The sequence below is a fragment of the Dasypus novemcinctus genome, chromosome 21 (genome assembly GCF_030445035.2).
Source record: "Dasypus novemcinctus isolate mDasNov1 chromosome 21, mDasNov1.1.hap2, whole genome shotgun sequence".
Classification (NCBI taxonomy): domain Eukaryota; kingdom Metazoa; phylum Chordata; class Mammalia; order Cingulata; family Dasypodidae; genus Dasypus; species Dasypus novemcinctus.
The window spans coordinates 64,870,659-64,897,207 of record NC_080693.1 but is presented as its reverse complement, the minus strand read 5'-3'; the positions used below and the strand labels follow the sequence as shown (position 1 = coordinate 64,897,207).

General features: G+C 47.1%; 1 protein-coding gene, 1 long non-coding RNA gene and 1 other non-coding gene across 14 annotated transcripts in view; 1 reads left to right on the top strand and 2 right to left on the bottom strand.

Annotated features, from left to right (window-relative positions):
• Nucleotides 1-3,651, bottom strand: part of LOC105744676 (uncharacterized) — a 146,799-nt gene extending 143,148 nt beyond the window's left edge. Inside the window, exons 1-3 of the long non-coding RNA XR_009182498.1 lie at nt 3,619-3,651; nt 2,661-2,786; nt 254-430 (exon numbers count right to left, since the gene is read on the bottom strand). This is a non-coding gene — a long non-coding RNA (uncharacterized lncRNA). The remainder of the gene's footprint in view (nt 1-253; nt 431-2,660; nt 2,787-3,618) is intronic.
• On the bottom strand, nt 22-152 carry LOC131275154 (small nucleolar RNA SNORA70). Its single transcript, XR_009182590.1, has one exon. It is a non-coding gene; the product is annotated as a small nucleolar RNA SNORA70 (small nucleolar RNA).
• Nucleotides 3,652-5,344: 1,693 nt separating the features above from the next.
• Nucleotides 5,345-26,549, top strand: part of LOC101412804 (leucine-rich repeat-containing protein 37A2-like) — a 72,244-nt gene continuing 51,039 nt past the window's right edge. For 7 of the 12 annotated variants that reach the window (XR_011646910.1, XM_058284409.2, XM_058284404.2 and 4 more), the window contains exons 1-3: nt 5,371-5,493; nt 11,896-11,984; nt 15,235-15,482. Coding sequence is in view for 11 of the 12 variants with exons in the window: in XM_058284409.2 (XP_058140392.1) it covers nt 11,937-11,984; nt 15,235-15,482 (296 nt within the window). In the remaining variant the exon portion in view is untranslated. Of the gene's footprint in view, nt 5,494-7,853; nt 8,125-10,121; nt 10,146-11,895; nt 11,985-15,234; nt 15,483-26,549 lie in introns of those variants that run through there. The other 5 variants (XM_071210718.1, XM_058284401.2, XM_058284402.2 and 2 more) reach the window with 4 other exon arrangements.

Sequence of the window (26,549 nt, the reverse complement as noted above, 5' to 3'; positions counted from 1 at the left end):
ACAGGACCATCGATAGGCAAGGGCTGTCTCCAAGGTTCCTTAGGGCAACCGCTACAAGCAGCAGGCCTCATACACTGAGGAGGCTGCAGTCAGCACCCACTGCACACGAGGTCCCCATGGCGGGAGGGGCAGGTCGGGTTAATGGTCTGCAGATATTTTGGCTTTTATAAAGGGTATTTATTTGGGGTAAAAGCTCACAGTTCCAAAGCCATGAAAAGTCCAACTCAAGGCAACATAAGAGGGGCTTTCTCACCCAAGTTAGCTGTCATGTGTTGAAGCAAGAGGCAGGTGCTCTCTCTGATGGTCTCTGCCTTCTCCTCTAGACTGTAACTGTCTCCTGGAGCTCAGATGAGTCAACCAGGTGTAGGGCTTGTCTCTTACCAGGCCTCTTCTCTCGGGTTCAGCTGATTCGCTTTCTTCCCGATTTCAGCTGCAAGATATTAGGCAAATGGTTCATTTCTATCCTGGGCTTCAGCTACTTGAGCCTCTCCTCTCTATCAAATAGTAGGATTAAAAATGACAGAGCCTTTTCCCTCTGTCTCTGTCTGAGTGAGTCTCTCTGTGTTTCCATTTATATCAGACCCAGCAAGGGGACGGAAACTCAACCTGAGTCATGCCTCACTAACCTAGTCCAGGCAAAAGCCCTAAAACAATCTTGTCAAGTCATCTAATCAAAGGCCCCTCAACTGAATTTAATGCATTCAAAGGTATCACACACCAGAGGAATAGTATACAAACATGTTGTTTCTCTTTTTGGAATTCATAAAATAATTTTAAGCTACCACACTCTCCAATAGAACACATACTATCCTCTAGTTATTCAATGGAATTTTTGTGCATCTGCTCTCTGTAGGATCTGTGGAGAAATCTCTTGTCTGCTTTTTTAGGAGCCTCCTCTCTTGATCTTCTTTTACCTCCCCACCTCTCTGCACAGTCTTCTAGCTTTGTCACCCTCTTCTCATCTTGTTTTACACCTTCTGGGACCATATACCACTTTGGAAAGCTGAATAAAGCAACGCATCCTGGGAGAAGGGCAGCTATGGGACCAGAACAAGAGAGCCTAGAGGACACAACTTTGAACCAAGCCTTCCCAGATGAGTAGGGGAAAAGGCATTGCAGGTGAATGGACAGGGAGGGTAAATAGATCAAGGGATGGAGAGAAGGCTAAAAAGTCATAGAATGAAAGAGATTAAGAAGAGGGGGCCAGAATGGAAGGGGAGATACAGAAAACACCGGGCAAGCAGGAAAAGAGGTTATGTAGGCCCAGTTGGAGGCCAGTGCTGAGAGGGCGCCACACATCCCACTGGCACATCAGTTTAGATTTAAAGCACTGTCCAGAGTTACTAAAAATAGAATGGGAAAACCCAGGAATCAGAATCCCGTGAGAATAAATCCTAAATGCAGATTCCTGTGTCCCACCTAGGCCCTAAGGAGTGGGGTTCAAGAATTTGAACTTCACCACATCTCTCGCATCCCCTAACCCCTGACAGTTCCTTTCTGTTTTCTATCTTCTCATTTGTCCTCCAGGCCTCCAGGAGATGTCCTTCAATCTATTTATGGAAGATGGAAACCCTACTGTTTGCCAGGTAGGCTGCTGTGAGTACCCCTTATATTCCTTAGTAAACACCAGTTATTAGCCCCAGTGTACAGATAAGGAAACAGGCTTAAGTTAAGGTTCTTGGGGACCCAAAGCCACCCAACTAATGAGCTATAGATGCACAATTCTAACCTAGGTCTTTTTTGTTTGTTTGTTTTTAAATTTATACCCCCCCTCCTCCCCAAGTGGTTCTTATCTGTCTGCTCATTTTTTGCTTGCCAACTCCAGGGGGCATTGGCAACCAAACCCAGGACCTCCTACATGGGAGGTGAGTGCCCAATGGCCTGAGCCTCATTCACTCCTCATGGGCTGTGGTGTCTGCTGGCTTGTGGCATCTGCTCATTTAGGTATCTGCTCGTTGCTGCAGGCTCAGCATCTAGCTCCTTGTGGCAGGTGCAGCTTCTAGTTTGTCTTTAGGAGGCACTGGGACCGAACCCGGGACCTTCCACATGGTAGATGGGTACCCAACTACTTGAGGAACATCCACTTCCCACCGAGGTCTTTTTTTTTTCTTTTTGGTTCTTTTCTTTTTCTTTGGATTTCTCAGGTCTTTTTGATACTGGTTGGAAAGGCAGCACAGTCTGGTGGCTGAGCAAGTGGGCTTTGGAGCCAGTTCTAACCCATACCACCTGTTCTGTGGACCTTCCCTAAAACAGTATGGAGCCCAGGGCACCCCTACATGTGTCAGTATTTTTCACAAGCCCCTTTGGATACCACTGAAGGCAGAAATTTCTAACTCGAATTATATCAAGGTCCAGAGAAGAGAAGTTAGTCACAATACTTTGTGGTCCCTACCCCAAGCTCAGAGCCCAGGATGTATGACCTCAGGCAAGATCCAAAATCTCTGAGCCTCAGTTCCTCATCTGTAAATTGGGGATAGTATCAACAGATGCAAGGATTACTTACTACTGGCCAGTAGTAAGAACACAAAAAACTAGCTACAGTTATTATAATTCTGGCTAAATTTTGCCCTCCCAGTCGAGTCTGGGCTCCCTGCCTTTAATAGCTCTTTTGAGTACTTGAGCTAGAACATTTCCTGTTTGAACCCCAGATATATCCCTACCTGGTATCTGAGGGAAATCATCAAACCAGTATGAATGCAAGCCTCTCTACACTGTAATAGCTGGTATTCTCCTGGGTTCTGGTGTAAGACGCTGGGTTTTCCATCTATTTCTTCCCAAGCTCTCTTCTGAAAATGGATTAAAAAATTTTTTCTAATCATAGACATGGTTTAAAATTTTTTTTTACCTTTATTTTGTACATTTAATAATTGAAAAGAAAAAAGAAAAACACAGTTGAATAAAAACATATACTTATGTTGTCTTAAAAAACATATACTTCTCAATTAAATGTATTGGATACATATACATTTTTTTAAAATCATGAAACATGTTACACAACATATTTGAGTCATAGTAACGCAATCATACAGTATTTGCCCTTTTGTGTAAAAGTTAAGAGTACTAAATGAAATGAAACGAACGGTAATGAAACCTGAAGGTGCACAGCAGTTCCTTGCCCCTCCTTTCCCCCACTTCTGGGCCACCCAGGCCTGTCACACAGCTATCCTCCTGAGATTTCCCCTCACTTCTTCCTGGGTTGGGGCCTTTATTTCCTGACTCCCTTCTCTTCTTTCTTGCTTTATGCTCTCTTTGCTAGAACACATCCTTAATGATGACTCTCTTTGCAACATTTAAGAAAAACATGGTTCGTGGTCCTCATAATCAACCCCCGGGGGGAGGCTGATGAAGCACAAGAAGCGCGGGCTGAGGTCAGCAGAGCGCGCTTCCAGGAACTGAGCTGTTCCCCAGCCACCTCCTGTATGTCCTCGGGACCTTCCTGTGGCTGTACCTCCCCGGGCCCGACCCACCCAATACTTCGGCCCCGTTAGACGTGTAAGTTGCCCACAAGCATGGGGCCTGCTGATGCCCCTTGCCCTGAATGAGAAATGTCATATTTTACCAAGATAAGCAAAAGAACGACTACTCGGCTAGACGAGAGTAAGTGGACCTTGGGCTTACATGGCGCGCGTGGATTTGGGGCCGATTACAGTTTTTTTTTTTTTTTTTTTTTTTTTTTTTTAATTTTTTTATTTTTTATTGACTTTGTAATAATATTACATTAAAAATATATATGTGAGGTCCCATTCAACCCCACCCCCCCACCCCCCCCTCTCCCCCCCCCAACAACACTCGTTCCCATCATCATGACACATCCATTGGATTTGGTAAGTACATCTTTGGGCACCTCTGCACCTCATATACATTGGTTCACATCATGGCCCATACTCTCCTCTATTCCATCATGTAGGCCCTGTGAGGATTTACAATGTCCGGTGATTACCTCTGAAGCACCATCCAGGGCAGCTCCATGTCCCGAAGACGCCTCCACCTCTCATCTCTTCCTGCCTTTCCCCATACCCTTTGTCCATTATGTCCACTTTTCCCAATCCAATGCCACCTCTTCTATGTGGACACTGGATTGGTTATGTCCATTGCACCTTTATGTCAAGAGGAGGCTCAGATTCCACCTGGATGCTGGATGCAATCCTCCCATTTTCAGTTGTAATCACTCTAGGCTCCATGGTGTGGTGGTTGTCCTTCTTCACCTCCATCTTAGCTGAGTGTGGTAAGTCCAATAAATCAGATTGTAGGTGCTGGAGTCTGTTGAGGCTCAGGATCTGGCTATTACATTGTCAGTCCAGAGATTCAAATCCCCTAAATATATCTTAAACCCCAACATTAACTGCACCTCCAGCACATTAGCATGAAAGTCTTATGAAGGGAGATCCCATCTGAGTCCAGATTCATCCCACATAAACACCATTTCCAAAGAGGGGCCATCTGCCCTGGTAGTTAACCCCATCGGCCATGACCATAACTGCCATGGGTCTCTTTAGCCCTCAAAGGAACCAATATCTGGGGGTTGTATCTGCTTTATCTGTCTCTCTGACTCTGCTCAGTTGTGCATGAGGGCAAACCTTCTGCCAGCCTCCAGACTCTTTTTTAGAAACTCGTAGCCATATAAACTCATTTCTCCTTTCCATTTCCCCCTTACTTTAGGTCAAACAGCATTTTAAAGTCATGGTATTTTATGTAGACATGGATATTCTGCTGATCTGCATTGAACCTTCCGTATAAGGTCATTTTCCAGTTGCATCATCAGTTGGTAGTTGATAGTGGTCCCTCGTTGCCAGGGAGGCTCATCCCCGGGTGTCATGTCCCACGCTGGGGGGAAGGCATTGCATTTACATGCTGAGTTTGGCTTCGAGACTAAGGGGCCGATTACAGTTGAGCGCTCTGGCGGACCTCAAGGAGTGCCCCTGGTACTGGTGTGGTCAAACATGTTTGTTTTCCTGCAATCTACGAGGCTCGCGGTCCCAGTTGGGCCTGGGCTCTGCCTGCGGGGCTGCACTGATGCCCTCGGGGAAGGCAAAAGTAGAGCAGGCGTTCTTGCTCTCGTTGTACAAGGGGGCAAACTTCGGCTCGGGGAGGCGAAGACACGCTCCATAGTTCAGCAGATGGTGCTGGGGCCGAGCGAGGTAGAGAACCTAGAAGCCAGGATCTAGTCCCAGGCAGATCGGTGTGAACACGATGCCCCTCACAGAGCAGCCAGCCCCTCTCCGCGCCAGGCTCTGCCGCTGGGTTCCCAGTACCCGAGACCAACGGTTGGCTCGAGGGGCCGGCCCGCGGCTGGCCCCGCCCCGCGGCTCCTCCGGACCTCGCGATTGGCTCCGCGTGCCGAGGGCGGGCCCGGAGCGCAAAGCCAGCGTGATGGCGTCAGGCGCCGCCGGGCTGCGTCCTGTTGTCAGTGGCCGAGAGGCCGCAGCTTCCGGCCAGAGGCTGAGGGGCTGCCGCCGCCGCGAGTGGCCCCTGCCCCCCTGCCCGCCCCCCTTGGTGAGTCTGGGGTCAGGGGCGAGGAGGGCAGCGGAGGGGCGGCGGGGCCGAGATGCAGACGGGCGGTGCGCATCCAGCCCTCTCTGTGATCCTACACCCTTGGCTGCCTTGAGACTGGCCTCAGAACGCGCACCCCTTCCCAGGCCCAACTTCACCCAGTCCCTCCTTCGGCCCACTCCCCCGCAGTCCGCCCCCAGCCTTCGACCTGCAGGACCACCGCTGGGTCGTCTCTTCCATCTTCTCCCCTGACCTTACCCCAGCCCTTACCTCAGGTAGTAGCTAACTGCCTGGCTCTGAGCAAGCGCCTAGATTTGGAAGCCTTTTTATCCCAGTCTCTCACCTCCCCCCCAAGTTCTGCTCATCCCAAACACCCCACCTCGGGCCCACTCTCATTTAAGACCTTCCACCAAAGTAGGTGCCTTGTTGAGCTCATCCGTTTCTTCTTGGTAGCTCTGATCCCAAACTTATCCTGGGTCATATATATATCTTCTCACAAACTCAGCCCCTGACTTCCTAGCACACCATGTATTTCCTGCATCTTGAAACTCCAGTCATCTTTCCACTTCCTATCATCCTGTGGACATCCTGTCCCTAAGTCTAGGCTTAACTGCCCCCACCGCTTACTTCCCAGTTCCTACCAACCTTCACCCATTCTTCTCAAATGTAAGGTTTCTGTGTTCTTTCACCTCTGCTGTCACACCCCAACTTTTCGTACTCATTCTTCTCTTGACCCAGCCCTTGCTTAACTTGAGCCTTTAGTGCAGAGCCCCCTGCCCACCCCACCAGTTGCTCCTCGGCATCTGAATCCAGGTGCTTGCTCAGAGCCAGGAAGCTGGCTACTGAACGACCTGATTGGGGGTGTGCAGAGCCTTAGTTGGTAAATAAGTGTTGAGAAATAGAGTTCCTTCCCTCCCTTTCTCGGGGGTTGGGGTTTTCCTTTGGTGTCTGATCCCCTGTACCTGTCCCCAGGAATTGTGTTCTGGCATTCATATTAAATTACTTGTCCTGTCTGCTGGAATGGAGGCATCATGCACATACTTGGGAGATGACAGATGGTCATTCACCCAACTCTCTTGGCCTGGGGCAGTGGAAGCCATCACGTCATTTTGGCTGGTGTTTTGGCCCTGGAGACCCTCGGGGAGTTCCACTGTGTGGGGTTGGTCATGATGACAGAACCATATCCATGTGCATTGTCCTGGTACTTGCAAAGGACCCTCTTCCAGTGCTCCTCCCTACCAGGGCTGTTTGCTGCTCAGTCCCAACACTGAACAAAGGGTACAGGATGGGTGCCAGAGATGATGTTTCATGTTGTGAAAGGTATTGGTGCATTGGTGAGTGGGTCCTGGGGATCCTGAGGCCTCAGTGGGTACAGAGGCCATTGAATCACTTCCTCCTTTTGCAGGTGCTGTCTCATTGAATTTTGGCTGTTTTGGGTTACCTCTGAATGCAGGGAGTTGAATTATCTCAGTAGCTGAGGCAAAGAGACTTTCTTGAGTCACCCAGGCCCCAGCCCAGAATTTACAGTCAGTCTCCTAGGTCTTTTTGGTGCACATTCCCTCTGAGTTCTGGTCATCTCACTTGAGAAGGGTTGGCTGTCCTTATACAGCAACTTAAAGGGCCCCAAAGGGGACACCTTGCCTTTGCTTGCCATTTCATCGTTATTTTCTAATTCCTTTAAGCACTGAATGCTGTTTCCCTTCACTAGCCCTTCATTATAGTGAAATATACCTGAATGGTTTTCAGCCTCGTAAGTAGTTTGTTTAATGGAAAGCTCTCCATACTGACCCCACCACTTACAAGTTGTATACCTTAACTTTCCAGTCTGTGAAATGGAGACAGTAATACTTGCCTTGTGCCTTATTTTTATTTTGCTTATCATTTCATTCAGCAAGTGGTTCTTGTGTTTGTGTGTGTTATTGTTTCCCCCACCACCACCACAACTGTATGGCAGGCACTGTTCTAGGCACTGGAAATGTAATGGCGAATGAGACAGGCAAAGTTTCAGTTCGTATTCATTCAGAATTTTGTCCTAGATAGACTCCTATGGGATATAGGACAGGAATATTGGGGAGATGGGTGTTATTAGATGAAAGAAAGGAGAAAGGAAAGAAAGATACTGAGTGCTCACCAACTTCACATTTCTGCCCTTGCCTACTAGCCCTTGGTCTGAGACTCACAAACTTCTAGAAGTTTCTAACCCTCCAGGTGGTATTTAATTGCTCCAAAGACTAAGTCTTCCCCACCTCTCACAGGGTACTTGTCCAGAAATCCAACTTACTTCAGATGGAAGAAAGGTACTATTTACTCATTCAGCACTCACATGACTGGAAGATCACCTGCCTTTCTGAATCAGAAGATCACTTTGTCATTTTTTTCCCATACTGGTAACTGTCAGTCTTTTCCAGCTGAAAAACATGACTCATCAATTAGTACTGGAGCTCAATGGCTTAAACATCAGGCTGTTCTGAACAGCCGGGTACACAATTTGATTCAGCCAGTAGAGGGAAGGCTGTTGGGAATGGCTGAGGAGTCCCTAAAGACAAGAGAAGAAGTTGCTGTTTACTGATGGGTTGAATGTTTTGAAAACTCATTTGAAAGCGTTGAAGCCAACTGTCCATTTCTTCTTTTAATGTAAGTTTCATCTAAGCCATTCTGCTTTTTTTTTCTTCCTTGGTTTCAGAGGAAGTAAAATTGAATATATATGGAAGGCAAGACAGTATAATGAAGAAAAACAACAAGGATAATTCCTTCCTAACTATGTATTGGAACAATTAAGAAATGATAGCTCTGAAACTTGGGTCCAGTGGAAAGGACCTGGGCTCAGCTCATTGGGGCTATAGATCTGATTGGCAAGTTGGTTTTAGGGTTTACTTGCTTGCAGATAAAAATGAAGCTTTTGAGTATCCTTAAAACTCTCTTAAGTAATTAGTTTGCCTGAAACTCCTTGAGCCAAAGACCTGAAACTGTTTGACGTGGTGGAACGGCACAGAACTTGGGAATGAGGAAACCAGAGAAGTCTGTCCCTTATCTGAGGCCTGCTTCTAATGAGCCTTAGTTTTCTCTGCTAATCATTTTACAGTTGTAAGAATTAAATGAGATCAAAGTATGAGATTAGAAAAGCTTGTGTATATCTGAATGGTACAGAGCTTTCCAGGGTGAATCAATACTTAGGGGTAGAGGTAGACTTAGCCTCTGTATCACATGATTTGGAGTTTTTCTAAAGGGCAGAAGTCACCTTTCCCCTGGTAGACTTTTTGAGAGTTATTTGGTAGTGTTGCCTAATTTCTCCCCTTAACTCACTTCAGCATAGGTCTCTTTGAAGCCACACCCCTCTTTGGTTTGGTTCTTGTCAACAAAGAGAGGATTTTTAAAAAAAAGATTTATTTATTTATTTATTTCTCTCTCCCCCTCCCCCCCACCCCGGTTGTCTGTTCTCTATGTCTATTTGCTGCGTCATCTTTCTCCACTTCTGCTGTTGTCAGCGGCACAGGAATCTGTGTTTCTTTTTGCTGCGTCATCTTGTGTCAGCTCTCCGTGTGTGTGGTGCAACTTCTGGGCAGGCTGCACTTTCTTTCACGCTGGGCCGCTCTCCTTATGGGGCACACTCCTTGAGCGCGGGGCTCCCCTACGTGGAGGACACCCCTGTGTGGCAGAGCACTCTAGCACTGTGTGTGGGCCAGCTCCACACGGGTCAAGGAGGCCGGGGTTTGAACCGCGGACCTCCCATATGGTAGACGGACGCCCTAACCACTGGGCCAAGTCTGCTGCCCAAAGACAGTTTTGAGGACAGAAATTGAACCCTGTCACATAATCTGTTTGATTTGGGTCCTGGGTGGCTTAGGTGGATGATGGCGTGCTGACCAGCAGTCAAGGCCCATAGCTGCATCTCATTCCACCAGTGATTTCTTGTGTCTAGATTGTTGGATTCCTGCCTCTGAGTTGGTTCCTGCCTCCCTAAGGCATTGTGGAACAGATATGACTAGGCAGAGTACCTTGGCTTCTTACAAACAAAAGGATGCCCTAAATTGGAACCTGAATCCCAAGGTCTTGGTCCTCTTTTGCAAATTGTCAAGTAACTGCTTTCTTCTAGATTCCTCTGAGCTGTTGTTATTATGTGGCTTTTCTGACACTTTGTTTTAGGAGTCGGTTACTTGTGTGGCCCTCCTCTGACCTCTCTTATCTTCAGTGTACTTTGGTTTAGGAGAGGATGTCTTGACCAGAGCACCTGCTTACTAACACCCCCTCTCCATTCATACCACATTATTCTCAATTAATTAGTTAATGAGGCCTTAATGGGACAGGCTGTTGTTCAGATTTTTGAGATCCATGTCTTGGGGACCTGGCCTGACTGGCTAGGACAGGGCAGTTAAGGGAGCTTGAGGACTCCATCCGGAAGGGCAGGCCTGAGGGCAAGAGGCTTTAGGCCACTGAAATTGCTGAGGGTGTTGAGTCTCAGGGTCTTGTGACCCGAGAACCTGCACTTTGCCTATAGGGCAGTTTCCCTGACTGCACTTGGGCAGCTTAAAGGAACCTAAGCTCCAGGGTCAGACACATTGGCAGGGGTGACTCAGGGATAGGTCTGTGCCATTTGTTTAACTGACGCGCACATTCCTTTTTTTGCCCTCTAGGTCCAGGTGTGAGCTGATCCCCAGGTAGGTGGGAACAAAGAATATGGTGACTGGTGAAGCAGTCAGGCAGGGGCTGCGTCCAAGGCAAATGCTCTTCCTAGACGTCTGTCATGTCCTGCCAGAGCTGGCCTGCAGCGGCATTCCTCTGCAGATCCTGCCTCCCTCTGTCTCACTTAGGGAGGTCCTGACACAGGGTCCTGTTTACCATCTACCCATCCCATAGGCCAGGGATTGAATCAGAGCATCATCCAGTTCTAGGGCCACCCTGCTTCTGTCCCTTACAGACCTCATAGCCTCCTGCTTTCTTACAAACCTTTCCTGCCAGACCAGCCTTGATGTTCCCCTGCACCTGGACTCCCAGCTGAGGAGCTCTCCTCCCTGCCCACCTGAACCTGGCTTATACTTCGCGCTTCCAGAAAGCTTTCCCCATTCACTGAAATGATTGCACCTTTTCCCTTGAGCTGGAGTTGGCATCTCCTGGGGGTGGGGGTAGAGGCAGGCCATTTATCAGCTGTGGGATCTTGGGAAGTTCCTTGATCTCTCTCAGCTTCCATTTCCTTATCACTCCTAATGAGGTTAATGACTAAGTGAGGCAAAACATGTAAAGGAAACAATTTATTTGTCATTCTTTGGTTTTATTAACTTCTGTAGGGCCATGAATTTTTTAGATCAGGGGCTGCAAATAACCTTTTTTTGGTGTTTCCTTGATGCTCAGAGTGTGTTCACTGGAGCTTGTTTAAATGTGAGTGTTCAAGTTGCTAGGGTGGGACCAGGCCAGCTAGTACCCCCTCAGACTCAGGTGGAGGCCCTACCAACCAGCCCTTCCCTGGCAAGGAAGCCAGCTGTCATGAGGCTGCTCTGGTAGAGCTGGCTTTATCTTGAACCTGGGATCTGGTTCCCCCATAGTCCTACAGTGGGCCCTGACTTTGCCTCCTTTTCAGGATAGTACTTGCACCTGCAAGAGAAAGTGAGGGCTTCAACAGTAGAGAAAAAAAGAAAAGATTTAACTGTGTAGCGCTTGTATATTTGGTATGTGGGTGGCCACTTCCACTAGGATCATAGGCTCGTTTATTGAGCGCCCTGTGTGAGGAGCTTTGCACACATTCACAGTCTCTGTCCGGCAGTCTGATACCCTGCCCCAGCACACCCACCCGGTTAGTGGCAAAGTGGAGGTTAGAACCTTTGTTGCTCCTGTTTAGATGCATCTTCCTGTGCTGTGTAAGGCAAACCCTCGTAACCTGAAGGGGAAGCAGAAATGTAAGAGCAGAGTCCTCCCCTTTGGAAGCTATTTCAGTTGCAAGACTCATTTGACTGTAGACACACAGGACTGGGGCAAGAGTCACAGGGCCTGTTGCAGAACCAGGGCCTGAAATGTGAATTCTGAGCCCCTGCTCCCTGGTGCCTGTGGATAGTTAGCTGCAGCATCTCCCCTGCACCCTCAGCTCATCTAAATAGGCCTTTCATTTCCCTCCCATTCCCTATTCCCACAGGGTTCTGGCTTTTTATTGCAGCACTTGATGTAGAGTAAAGGGCCTTTACCACCCACTCCTTGGGGCACATCCACCCATGCATCATAGGACTTCTTGCCTCCTGAGGTCTGAGCTCTCTGACTTTGTCCTTCTTTATAATCCACTCTCCAGGTTTTACTTTAGTATCCAAAAGGTCTTTAAGTTGCAGTTTTGGTAAGATCAGCCGACCTTCTGCTGCCTTTTGGGTGGGACTCTGGCTCAAGTTAAGTATGGAGCTTGCTCATCTGGCCTCATCTGTCTTGTAGGTGTCATGTGAATATCTGCGAGAGCTGCTGTGAGAGTGGAAATGCTCTCAGTGGTGGAGAATGGCCTGGACCCCCGGGCTGCCATCCCGGTAGGTGGGCAAGGGGGGATCCAGGGTGGAGAAGAGGTGCAGAGAGACAGCTCTTTTTCTGCCTTTGAAATGATTGGGCACTATTCAAAAAGAGAGGACTTAGACTGAGAAAAAGTTATAGCAGAAGTAGGCTCTGAGGAGATCCTACCCTTTCTCGGTCATCTTCTTGGTGATTGAATAAAGAATGGCAGGGGAAGGATAGAGAGATTGAGAAGTGACTGCTAAGGAGAAAGTGGTTTTCTTTTTGGAGTAATGAAAATGCTCTAAAATTAATTGCAGTGATGAATGCACAACTCTGATTATAACAAAGGCCACTGAATGTTCATTTTAGATAGATTGCATGGTATGTGAATATATCTCAATAAAATTACTTTTTTTAAAAAAGGCAATTTACAAAAAAAAATAGTGGGGATTTAAGATAGGCTACCTAGAGATCAGGGGCTTCCATTTAGACTTTTAGCCCTCTGCCTTTAGGTCATGATTGGTCACACAGTTTGGCCGATACAATAACTTGGTTAGAAACAATTTCCCAAGCATTAGTTTTTATGTTTTGGTAATTTTTGTGCACTATGGAAGTAAAGTGGGCAGGCATATTACATGGCCAATAAACACATGAAAAGATGTTCAGCATCATTAGCGAGCAGGGAAAAGCAAATCAAAACCAGGGAGATACCACTTGGCACCCACTAAGATGGCAATAATTAAAAAGTCAGACAAATACAAGTATTGAGGATATAGAGAAATTGGAACCTTCAGACATTGCTGGTAGAAATGTAAAATGGTGTAGTCACTTTGGAAAATAATTTGACAGTTCCTCAAAAATTTAAACGTAGAGTTATCATATGACTCAGCAATTCTACTCCTAGACATATACCCCAAAGAACTAAAACATGTCCACACAAAAACTTTTTTTATTCTTACATTTTTATTTATTTTATTTTATTTTATTTTTTTACACTTTTAAAAATTAATGTTAATAGATCACAAAGAATGTTCCATTAAAAAACATAAGAGGTTCCCGGTATAACCCACTCCCCACCCCTCACCCCCATCATTTTTGTAAATTGTATTTTTTTAAAGATATATACATCACAAAAAATGTTACATTAAAAAACATAAGAGGTTCCCATATACCCCCCAACCCCCCACCACTCCTCCCACACCAATAACCTCCCCCATCATTGTGGCACACTCATTGCATTCAGGGAACAAATTTTGTAGCACTGCTGCACCACATGAATAATAGTTTACCCTGTAGTTCACACTCTCCCCTAGTACATTCAATGGGTTATGGCAGGATATATTCCACACAAAAACTTGTACACAAATGTTCATAGCAGAATTATTCATAATAGCCGAAAAGACCATCAACTGAATGGGTAATATTCAACAGAATATTATTCAGTCCTAAAAAGAAATGAAGTTCTGATACATGCTACAAAGTGCATGAACCTTGCAAACGTCATGCTAAGTGAAAAAAGCCAGACTCAAATGGTCACATGTTGGATGATTCCATTGACATGAAATGTCTATATCAGGCAAATCCATTGAAACAGAAAGTAGATTAGTGGTGTTAGAGGCTGAGAGGAGGAGGGAATAAGGAGTGACTGCTAATGGATAAGGGGTTTCTTTCTGGAGTGATGAAAATATTCCAAACTTTGTCATGATGATTGCACAATTCTGTGAATATACTGAAAACCACAGAATTACACACTTTAAGTGGGTGTATTTTATGATATGTGAATTATATCTCACTAAAACTTATAAAAGACCATTTAACTTTTCAAAGAACATTAGCATTTACTGCTTCTACTAAAATCAAACTAAAAGGATAAAATATTTATCCATAATCCTATCACCTAACAAATCAAACCACATTTTAAGCAATTCTTTCTAGTCCTTTTCCAAAGGCTTATATAACTCTGACATACTTACAATTACAGCAGAGTACAGTTTTTTACTCTGTATTTTCAAAGGACTTTATGTCTATTTTACCATCATTTAACAAAGATTTATTGAGCCAGGCATAATGCTAAGTGTTGAGGACACAAAGAATGAAATACTAGTATTGCCCTCAAGGCACAATCCCCACCCCTTCCCAACTACTGTAGATCAGAAACTATTTCCATTTAACAAATGAGGAAATTTACTGTAGATATGAGGGTCTATTTCTGAGTTCTCCATTCAGTTCTATTGGTCAATGTGTCTGTCTTTATGCCAGTACCATGCTGTTTTGACCACTGTAACTAAGTAATATGCTTTAAAGTCAGGAAGTGAGAGTCCTCCAACTTTTTCTTCTTTGTTTAAGATCTTTGTGGCTATTTGGGGCCCCTTACCCTTTCAAACAAATTTGATCATTGGTTTTTCCACTTATGCAAAAAAGGCTGTTGGGATTTTAATTGGGATTGCATTGAATCTGTAAATCAGTTTGGGTAGAACTGACATCTTAACGATATATAGTTTTCCAATCCATGAACATGAAATGTTCTTCCATTTATTTAAGTCTTCTTCACTTTCTTTTAGCAATGTTTTCCAGTTTTCTGAATACAGGTCCTTTATATCCTTGGTTAAGTTTATTTCTAAATATTTGATTATTTTAGTAGCTATCAAATGAGGAAACTGAGACTCAGAGAGTTTAAGTGAAAGTCTGAGGTAACCCAGCCGGTTACTGACAAAGCTGGGACTGAATCTAGGCCTCTGACTCCCAGGTCTGGGATCTTTCTTAATGTAGACATGGCTTTTGTTTTCTTGATATCTTAATTGTTCTAGGGTAGTGTTCTTGATGCTCTGCATTGATTAGCTCACTGATTCTCTGAGGAAACCTTGATCACATCAGTAAGGTGGAAAGCCCCACCTCTGTCCTAGATAGATTTACCGAAGCTCTCATATCTGTCCCAAAGCCTAGTCACTATGATAGTGCCACTATTTAAACATGAGATGCATATGGCCATAAGTTGACTGAAATTCCATTTAAAAAACAAAAAGATACATAATGAAGGATATGCAAAAAAAAATAGTAGCAGTAGTTATCTCTGGGTGATGTGTGTGATTTTCATTTTCTTCTCTACCCTTTTATCTTTAGTCTCTAGAATTAATATATGCTATTTTTGTAGAAGGAATATATAGATGCGTACATTCATGTATGTACTCCTATGGCTGTGAATGTATTTCCCAACAAGCAAGAGTTAATTCCAGGGGGTCTCCATAGGATTTTTTCCTAAAGGACTTTCTTATATTTGGCATTGCCTAGGTCATCAAGAAGAAGCTGGTGGGATCAGTGAAGGCATTGCAAAAGCATTATGTGTCCTTGGACACAGCGGTCACCAGTGAAGATGGAGATGCCAACATCATGTGCAGCGCCCTGGAGGCCATGTTTATCCATGGCTTGCACGCTAAGTACATCCATGCTGAGGCTGGAGGAAAGAGGAAGAAAACTACCCACCAGAAGCCTCTTTCTCAGCCTGTCTTCTGGCCCCTCCTGAAAGCCATCATGCACAAGTAAGATCAGCTAGAGGGGTTTCAGAATGTGGGACACTTAGCGCTTCTGACCAACATTGAGAGAAACGAGCCAAGATGCCATAGAGGTAGGGGGTAGACAGTGTCCTGTATAAGGGTGTATTCTTAGATCCAGCTTCCCAGCCAGAGCGTAATTAGATATTGAACCCCTCAGCCCTCAAGCAGTGACCTGGGGCTGCTTCAAGCCCCTGGGCCTGGTTACCTCTAGATGGAACAGCCTCTTCTGTTTACTTCAGGCTGGCATACAAATATTTTCTGTTTGTCACATGTGAAAAAGGTTGGGAAATATTGTTTTAGACAGGCAATTGGCAACCAGAGCCTGTGTGCCAAATCTGGCCTACCGTCTGTTTTTGTAAATAAAGTTTTATTGGAATATAGCCACGCCCATTCACATAGATATTGTCTGTGTCTGCTTTTACCCCATCATGGCAGAATTGAGCAGTTGATTGTATGGCCTGCAAAGCCTAAAATATTTACTATCCAGCCCTTTACAGAAAACATTTGCCCGCCCTGTTTAGGATGTTTAAAAGTCTGTGTGCTAAATATTATTTTTATAACTAGGGATGGGATTTTTCAAAAGAGTAGAATCCAGATAGAATATCTGAATATTCACTGTTGAGACTTTTGTCTTTTGGCCTTGCCCCTAATTGCCTGGGCCTTTGAGCAAGTATCTGGCACTGTGTCTCCAAGGGCTATTATTAAATGCCACTTTCAGCCTGAAGGTTCCATGTCAGACTCTGATCTTCCTTTTCATGTCTACTGCCACTGTCCTATCTCAGGTTCTTACCTTTCTATTGGCTGACAGTGGCTTTCTAAGTGTCCCCTTATCTCATTCTGTTCTGTCTTTCCTTAGGTCAGTCAGCCAGTCAGTACCTACTGAGCTTAATGGGAGCTCAGTCACTGAGTCCAGTAGAGTGTGGTCTGTTCTCCATGGAGGAGGCATGTACAAGGGACCATGACAGTTCAAAGGAGGGCATTTCCTTCAGCCCAAGGCATTCAAGAACTGAGTTTAGTAGCCTTAAGGTCTAATCTTAGTCTGAAAAATCTACACTGAAGTCTGCGTGGTTGGGGTTAAGTCACTTTCCTGCACAGAATCATGTACCAGGCTTCCAAAGGACAGCCCGCACAGCTGCTGCCAGCCCCCTCAAGTGTCTGAATTACTAGGTTGGGTTTGAGGGTCCCAGAATCTGATCAGGTTGTCCAGGTGATTCTGATGCACAGCTGGTTGTAGAGACCATTGCCCACTTGGCCTTATTGGTTTGCTACTCAAGACCTTCTTACCTGACTTTGCAACCAAATCACCTGCTCTCCCTCCACATGTTGTAATTGGACTGCTCAGCAATTGTCTGTTGTTTCCTTACACTTTATGCTTTTTCTGTCTGTCCCTTGTACCTTACATCTTGCCTCTTGGAAAATCCCAGGGCCCATCTCATATGCTGCCTTTTCTATGACATTTTCATACTCCAATCCTGAACTGATTCCCTCTACCCCCTGCCCCAGATCCACCAACAGTAAAAGTCACCTAACATGTGCCCTTGAATGGCAGTTTCTTGGAGTTAGGGCAGGGACCATGTCTTTACACTGTATCTTCATACCTCCAAGGACCTAGTACTTAGGTGCTCATCAAGCAGGTCTTAGGTAAACAGATGGATGTCAGGGGTCCATGATGTAATTATAATGAACATGGTATTTATCCTTCATAATACCAACCTCAAAAAGTTGGGGGTTTTGGCTTAGCTATTTCTAAATTCTCCTTGAAACACTATTACCCAGGAATTTTTTCATGCTTGTATATATTTGCCATCTTTATTATTGGTTCTTGCTAGTCAGTGGTTAAGAGACATGTCAGTAACATTTATGTAACCTAAGTATTTTTTTAAAAAAATAGTGTAATATGGTGGCATTTTCAACCATTGGAATTGTCCTGAATGATGTTGCAGTGATGGATATAGGCCATTATATATCTTGTCATAACTTACAAAAATGGGTGGGAGAGGGTTTAAACTATAATGTAAACTATAATCCACATACTTAGTGGCAATGCTCCAATATGTGTTCATCAATTGTAACAAATATACCACACTAATGAAGGATGTTGTTAACGTGGGAAAGAGTGGGAGGGGTAGGGAGTGGGGCATATGGGAATCCCTTACATTTTTATGTAGCATTTATGCAATCTAAATATCTTTAAAAGAAGAAAAGAGAAGAGAAGACATATCAAGGATTTGTGATAGTTTCTTGAAACAAATCTGTTCTCCGCCTTCCCAGACATGTCATCTCAGAATTGGAGCACCTGATCTTTGTCGATACAGATGTGGGATGCTGTCGAGCCTGGCTCCGGCTGACCCTCAATGATGGCCTGATGGAATGCTACCTGAACCTGCTCCTTCAGGAGCAGGCCTGGCTGTGCGAATACTATCAGCCCACAGCCCTGCTTCAAGATGCAGAGGAGGGCGAGTTTCTCCTTAGCTTCCTGCAGGGGCTAACATCCTTGTCCTTCGAACTCTCCTACAAGTCCGCCATCTTAAACGAATGGACATTGACCCCATTGGCCCTCTCTGGGCTTTGCCCACTCTCTGAGCTAGACCCTCTTACTACCTCTGGTACAGAACTACAGCGGAAGGAGTCTGTGGATTCAATTTCCCATTCCTCAGGCTCAGAGGACATTGAAGTCCAGCACTCGGGTCATAAGATCAGGCGAAACAGGAAGCTCACTGCCTCCACCCTCAGCCTGGATACAGCCAGTTCATCCCAGCTGTCCTGCAGCTTGAACTCTACAGCAAAAGGGCTATCGAGTGTCTAAGAAAAAGGCCCAAATCTGCCTACCTAAGGTCAAATATCTAGGTTACAAAATAACACAGGGGCGCCGTGAATTGGGACTTGAAAGAAAGAAAGCAGTCTGTAGTCTGCCTGAGCCCAACACTCACCGGAAGCTGCAAGAGTTCCTTGGGGCAGCTGAATTCTGCCGCAATTGAATCTCCAATTTTGGGGTCCTCACGCGCCCTCTATATGAAGCCACAAAGGGGGGAGATAGAAATCCCCTGCTCTGGGAAAGCCCACAGAAAAATGCTTTCACTTCTCTCAAACAAGCTCTAATAGAAGCACCGAGTCTCGGACTTCCAAACCTCAGTAAGCCGTTCTACCTCTATGTTCACAACCGCCAAAGCATAGCAGTAGGAGTACTCACTCAATACCTCGGTTCCTGGCAAAGACCTGTAGTGTATCTATCCAAACAACTGGACACTGTAGCCCAGGAATGGCCCTCATGTTTACAAGCTGTAGCAGCTGCAGCCATGCTTACAGTAGAAGCTATAAAATTAACTCTTGGACAGCCTATTATTGTCCAGGTTCCACATGCAGTAGTCAAAATCTTAGAAGGCAAAGAAACACATTGGCTTACTAACAGCCGCCTGGTTAAATATCAGACCCTATTATGTGAAAATCCATCCATCCAGCTAGAACTTGTAAAAACCCTAAATCTAGCCACCCTGCTACCCGTAGAGCCAGGGGTTCCAGCCCATAACTGCCTGGAAACATTGCAAGAAGTATATTCCAGCCGGCCAAACCTCCAAGACCAGCCACTGGCAAATCCTGACATGGAGTTTTTTTTACAGATGGGAGTAGCTTTATGCAGGGCTGCAATCAGCGAGCAGGATATGCTGTAGTAACATCTGAGACCACAGTAGAGGCGCAGCGCCTCCCAAATAACACATCAGCATAGAAAGCTGAACACATTGCCCTCACCCGAGCCTTGCAAATTGCAGCCGGAGCCAAAGTTAACATCTACACAGACTCCAAATATGCCTTTCTTACCCTGCAAGCGCATGGAGCCTTATATAAACAAAAGGGACTCATTAACTCGGGAGGGAAGAGCATTAAATATGGCACACAGATTCTGGAGCTACTAGATGCAGTTTGGAAGCCTGCCAAAGTAGCTGTAATGCACTGTAAGGGACACCAGACCAGCCACAGCCCCATTGCCCAGGGAAATCGGAGGGCAGACGCTGAAGCAAAAAGAGTGGCGCTGGAGGGATCCCTATCTGAAAACCTGGCTGCTGCTCTCATTCCTCAACCCCTTAATTATCAGAACATCCAGTATACACTGCCTGCTCTCCCCCCGCAGCCTCTGAGTCACCGAGAGCCACAATATACTCAAGCTGAGAGAGAGTGGATACTCTCTGAGGGCGGGACACAAGGGGAAAATGGATGGTGGACATTGCCTGATCGCAGAATAATTGTGCCACAAATATTAGCAGCAACTGTAGTTCAAGACTACCATGAGAACACACACTTGGGAAAAACCCATTTTAAAGAAGTGTTAGAAAGATTCTTTTACATTCCAAGGCTAGTCACTATCACCCATGCTGTATGCCAACAGTGTGTGACATGTGCAAAGAATAACCCTCGCCAGGGGCCCACAACAGCCCCAGGGGTCCAGAGAATTGGTAGTATGCCCCTCGAAGATCTAGTAGTTGATTTCACTGAAATGCCACAATCTGGAGGCTATAAATATCTCATAGTCCTTGTTTGCATGTTTTCTGGCTGGGGAGAAGCCTTCCCCACTCGAACAGAAAAAGCTGAAGAAGTAGCCAAGGTTCTCCTCAGGGAAATCATCCCTCGCTATGGGCTACCACTCTCAATTGGCTGTAACAACGGACCTGCCTTGGTCTCTGAAATCACTCAAAAGATTGCAAAGGCACTGCACATCCAATGGAAACTGCACACCGCTTAACATCCTCAGAGCTCAGGAAAGGTAGAGCAAATGAACCATACAATAAAGACTTATATTGCCAAGATTTGCCAAGAAACTGGGCTAACATGGGTGCAGGTACTTCCAAGTGCTCTCCTACAAATTCGAGCCAGCCCAAGCCGAAAACTAAGCCTAACCCCTTATGAAATCCTCTTTGGGAGGCCTCCTCCCTTAATCAGAAATATAGAGGGGGATCTCAGAGAAAGAGGAAACTTATCAGTAGCTCAGCAGATGATAAGTTTAGGAAAAACCCTACATAACCTGCTCACTGGATCCAAGAAAGGGCCCCCATTAGCTTAAGCAGCTCTGTACACCCGTACAAGCCAGGAGATGCAGTTTGGGTCAAGGACTGGAAGTCAGCTCCACTAACCCCTCAATGGTGAGGGCCCTATCTTGTCATTTTATCCACCCGCACTGCAGTTAAAGTAGCTAAAATCATCCCATGGATACACCATAGCTGAGTCAAGCAAGCTGCCCCAGAGTCCTGGACCTGTATTTCAGATACCCACAGCCCAACCAAACTCATCTTGCAAAAAAGGGGAACACCAAGCCCTGCTCCAGTCACACCCCGGAAGCTGACTAGTCCACACACGGCTGAAGATTGAGGAGGGAACACCGAGCCCTGCTCCAGTCACATCCTGGAAGCTGATTAATCTACGCACAGCCAAAGATTAAGAATCCAGTTTAATCTGTTGCAATGCCCCTTTGCCTATTTTTCCTACTTCTAGCCCTAACCTGGTCCCAGGTCGACACCACAGAATGTGAGCCGTGTATTCAAAAGGTGCGTACAGGGGCCCATGTCAACACCACATTAATATATCATAGTCATTACACCTGCAAGGGCCAAGGAACCACCTGTCAGTTTCAGGAAACCTCCTATAGTGTCTGTAATGCATCTGGCCAAATAACCTGCTATGACCCTAGACCTCCAACAGTCTCCCGTAAATGGGAAATAAGAGTGCTTAATCAAAATGGGAATGTACTTTCCTCCACCCCAGAACCAACGAGTGTCATGAGCCAGAACCAACGAGTGTCCCTCCTATTTGACGCATGTCAGGTTATAGACTCTGGGATACCATGGAACACAGATTGTGGAGGGCTCAGCTGGGAGCAAACGTATACTCATAGCAATAAGTACATGTGCGCTCCAGAAATGGGAAGTGCAGCCCAAGGGGGGAGCTTTTGGTGCAAATACATAGGTGCATACTACTGCCCCTACTAGTCTTGTGTCACCTGGGCCACCTGGAACACAGACATAGCTAAACAGACAGCTATCCTCACCAAGGGTATGGCCCCGGCTAACTGTCCACGTGGTCAGTGTAACCCTTTAAATCTCACCATCCTTAAACCTGAATCCTGGCAGACTCAGGGAGCCCAAATGGGCCTCCGAACTCAGGGTGCTTCATAAAATATTATAAAGAAGGGGGACCTGTGGGGAGCCGCCCGGAGCTACGTGCATTTGCGGTCTCCAGCAACATGGCAGTTTTCATAAGTACGCCTACTCCACCCCTGTGCTTCCGCCTTCTTCTTCCCCATTCCCCAGTTTCCCAGGCAAAAAGTGTCATGCCTGCGCAACAAGATGTTGAAGCCATGACCAGCATTGAAGACTCGCAACCTGTAGCAAGTGGTGTAACAGCATTTTATTGCCTTATATGGAAGAGCCGCTTCATCAGCCTATCACCCCCCGCTAAGTACCCTCCCCTTAGTATATATTCTGATGCTTCTACCCTCAATAAACGGAGACTTGATCAGAATCCTGTCTTGTCTCCGTTTTTCTCGCCTCTTGTCCCCCAATTCCCACTCCCTCTTTCAGGTGCGGGTTCGTTTGACCTGCGGGCCGGGTCACCCATAGCCCACATCAGTGGTAGTATTTAAAAAAAAAGTATTTGCTGATTTTATCATCCTAAGTGTCTTCTCCCTATGCATATGGAAGGTAGACCTCTGTAAAGTGGGGTTAACCTTTTCTAGATGAATGGCTGTGTTAAGCAAAGGTGGGATTGGGGAAGTTTTCCTTTGCCAATGTAAAATGCTATGCTCTCTCCCAGACTCAACTGCCCATCTCCCAAAATCATCCCTACAGAAATTTTGGAGTCATCACTAATTAGTGGTAGCCCATAGAGGGGATTAATAATCAAATGAGGGAAACGGACTTGGCCCAGTGCTTAGGGCATCCGTCTACCACATGCGAGTTCCGCGGTTCAAAGCCCGAGCCTCCTTGACCTGTGTGGAGCTGGCCCATGCGCAGTGCTGATGCGCACATGGAGGGCCCTGCCACACAGGGGTGTCCCCCACGTAGGGGAGCCCCACGCGCAAAGAGTGCGCCCGTGAGGAGAGCCACCCAGTGGGAAAGAAAGTGCAGCCTGCAGCAAATAGACACCGACAATCCGCGGGGGGCGGGGGGGGGGGGTGCGCGGATTAAAAATAAAGAAATAAATCTTTAAATATATATATATAATGAGGAATAAAGAGAATACTGAGAAATGGCTACATTAAAGGGTGCTCATTTTGCAGGTCAGTTACTTTCCTTGGAAGCAGTATAGCCAAGGGGAGGAAGACGGTCTTTCGGATTTCAGCTTGGAGGAAAAAGAGTTCAGGCTGCGGGAAATAGACTAGTGGTTTTGAATATCCAAAGAGTCTGTGTTCTGTTGCTTCCTTGGCAAGCACTGCCTCCCTCCCTGCCCATGCTACTCGAGGTAGAATTGGGGTGTTGGAGGGGGAACCAGGGTCTGGCTCAAATCCTGCCTCACTGTGGAGACAAGACATGGCAGCCGGCAACTCCACTTTGGGGAAGGGAGTCTTAAGCCATAGTGCTTCTGGGACAAGGGCTCACCCTGGTGTGGTGGAGCGATCACAGGCCAAGCTAAATAAAGCTGGTGTAAACAAAGGCAATGTAAACAAAGGTGACGTAAATAAAGGGCGGGTCGTGAGGTGGGGGAGGGGCACGTGGTTACTAAGGTGTGCGCGCTTCAGGCTGCCAGAACCGCGCTTCAGGCTGCCAGAACCGATCGGTTCCCGCTCGCTGCGCGGCGCCGGCACCCCACTGTCGTGGGTCGCTGGACCCTTGAGCATCCGCACGTCATGTCCCGACTGCGCCTAGGGGCCCCACAGCTCCTTCTCGCACTGCATCCGCTGTGGCTGCTGGTTTCAGCAGCTCAGCCTCCATTGTCATCCCTGGACCCAATCCAGGTGATCTCCCACCCTCCCGGGCCCACTGAGGCCGGATCTACTCCCTTCTCCAGTCTCCCCGCTGAACCACCCCATGCGCTTACACCCCAACCTGAGCCAGGAGGATTTGACTACTTGGGATCCTCGGCTCCCGCCCCCATGTTGGCCCGACCTCAGCAGTTCACTGAAACGTTGGTTCCACTCTTGGACACAGAGCTGCCTGCAGGGCCTGATCAGTTTGCTCTTCCACTTCTGGATCTGAATGATAACCTAAGTCGGCATCAAAAGCTCCTGGAGGCAGATCCAACACTCGATTGGATTCAGAATCAGGCCCTAGCTATGCCTCCTCAACTCAAAAGTAGGAGACACACTGCAGCTTTGAATCGGGCTGAAGATAACCAGTCATTTGAAATACTTGTTCCACCTTTAGAGGACAGTCCGAGTTCAAAATCAGCTAAGTTTATTGCTTCACCCTCAAACCTGAAGAAAGATCTAGCTCACCATCGTCAGCTTCCTAAGATTGGAAATTCAGATCAATTAGCAAAAACTCTTCAAGATCAACCCTATGACTCTGATCTTCTAGATCCAAGTCTGGACATATTTTATCCTCCAGACGGCCTACCTCTGGACTTCCTAGAGAACTTAGATGAGCTTTCAGAGTCCCCTGAGGAGGCTGAACTTTCCCCACATGAGTGGGAAATCCAAACTCAGCATCTAGAGCCTGCTGAGGAGCTAGAACAATCTCAAACCCAACAGGAAGCCCCAGCTGAGCATCCAGAGCCCCCTGAGAAAGCAGAACCATCTCCAGCCCAGCAGGAGAACCCAGCCCAGTCCTCAGACACCCTTGAGGGGGCTGAACTTCCTGCAGGCCAGCTGGAGGCCCCAGCACAGCCCTCAGAGGCCCCTGAGGAGGCTGAACTTCCTCCAGTCCAGCCATATGACCCAGCACAACCCTCAGAGGCACACGAGGAGGCTGAACCTCTTCCATTCCAGCCGGAGGCCCCAGCTGAGCCTCCAGAGCCTGAAAGGGAGGCTGCACGTCAACCTCCAGGGAATCTTGTGGTGACTGTTAAACATCCAGATCTGGGTGAAGCTCATTTTTCAAACTTTCCCAATGTCACACTCAAACCTGTAGATCTACAGCTTACCGTAACTCCAGAAGCCACTAGTGCTGGAACTTCAAGAGAGCAGGAGGTCCCAGCTCAGCATCCAGAGCTCGCTTATGAGGGTGAACCTTCTCCAGGCCAGCAAGAAGGCCCAGCTCAACTTCCAGGGCCCTCTGAGGAGGTGGAAACTTCTCCAGCCCAACCAGAAGCCCCAGCTCAACGATCCGAGCCGTCTGAACAGGTGGAACCTTCTCCAGTAGAGCAGGAAGCATCAGCTCAGCCACTGGAACCTGCTGAACAGGTTGAAAGTGCTCCAGGTCAGCAAGAGGCCTCAGCTCAGTCTCTGCAGCTACCTGAAGAAGTTGAACCTTCTCCATTTGAGCAGGACAGTACAGGTCCAGAGCCCTCTATGGGGGTTATAACTCAAACTCCAGCTCCAGGCCAGGGCCCAGCTCATTACTCAAACTTGCCAAGTGATACACTTGGAACTGGCGATCTACAGGTTACCATAACTCCAGAGCCCACTGAAGACGCTGAACCTTCTCTAAGCCAGCAGGAGACCCTGGGTCAACCACCAACACCCCCTGAAGAAGCAGAACCTTCTCCAATCCTACAGGAAGGCCCACCTCAACCTCTAGAGCACTCAGAAGAAGCTGGACTTTCTCTAGACCAGCAGGAAGTCCCAGCTCACCCTGCAGATACCTCTGAGGAAACTGAACCTTCTACAACCCAGCAGGAGACCTCAGGGCTTCCAACTCTCCCTCCACCCTCTCCACATCAACAGGAGGAGCCAGTTCAGCTTCCAGAGCCTACAGGGGAATTGGAGCTATCACCAATGCAGGAAGTGGCTCCAGTTCAGCCTCCAAAACCTGCTGCAGAAGCTGAATATCCACCAATCCAGCAGGATTCCACAATTCAGCCTACAAAACACAATGAGATGCTCAGCCCTTCTGCAGGCCAGCCAGAGTCCCCATTTCAGCCACCACTGGCCCCTAATGAGGTTGCAGCTCACCCTGCAGTGCATGATGAGATGACAGTTTACCCTCCAGGTCTGCATCAGCCTCAGCATGTAAACTTGCCCCATGTTACACTTAAGCCTGTGGATCTGATACTTACGATAACTCCTGAACCCACTACAGAGGTTGTATCACCCATGGCCCAGCAGGAAGCACCAGCTCAGCCACCAGAGCCTCCGAAGGAGAGTGCACCTTCTACAGTACAACAAGTGGCCCCAGGTTACCCTCCAGAGCCCCCTGAGACAGTAGAACCACCTACAGTACAACAGGTGACACCAGCTCAGTCCCCAGTTCCCCTCAAGGAAGATGAATTTTTGCCTGTCCAGCAAGAGGCTCAAACCTCACCTCTGGAGCCCACTAAGGAAGAGGAACCTTTTCCAAACCAACAGGAGTCTCAGGCTCAGCGTCCAACACCCCCTAAGCAAGTTGAACCATCTCCAACCCAGCAGGAGTCTTCAGTTTATGCTCCAGAGCCCACTGAGGTTGAAAGTTCTCCAGCCCAGGTTGAGACTCCAACTCAACCTCCAGAGCCTCATGAGGTGGAAATGTTACCTCCAGGGCACATTCAAGCTCAGCATCCAGTATTCTCCAATGTCACAGTTAAACCAGTGGATCTGCAACTTACCATAACACCAGCTCAGTCTCCAGAGCCCCCTGAGGAGTTTGAGCCATCTCCAGTCCAGCAGGTAGTACCAGCTCAGTCTCTGGAGCTGCCTAAGGAGATGGCACCTTCCCCAACTCAGCAGGTCCCTCAGGAGTCTCAGGATCACTCCCCAGAGCCACAAAAGGATCAGGTGGTGACTCTTCAGCCTCCTGGCCAGGATGAAGCTCAACATTCAAACTTACCCAGTGTCACCCTTAAACCTGTGGATCTGCAGGTTACAATAACTCCAGAGCCTACTGAGGAAGGTGGGCCTTCTCCAGTCCAACATGTGACTCCACCTGTTCCTCCAGAGCTCTCTGAGGTGGCAAAACCTTCCGCAACCCAGCAGGAGTCTCTATCTCTGCCTAC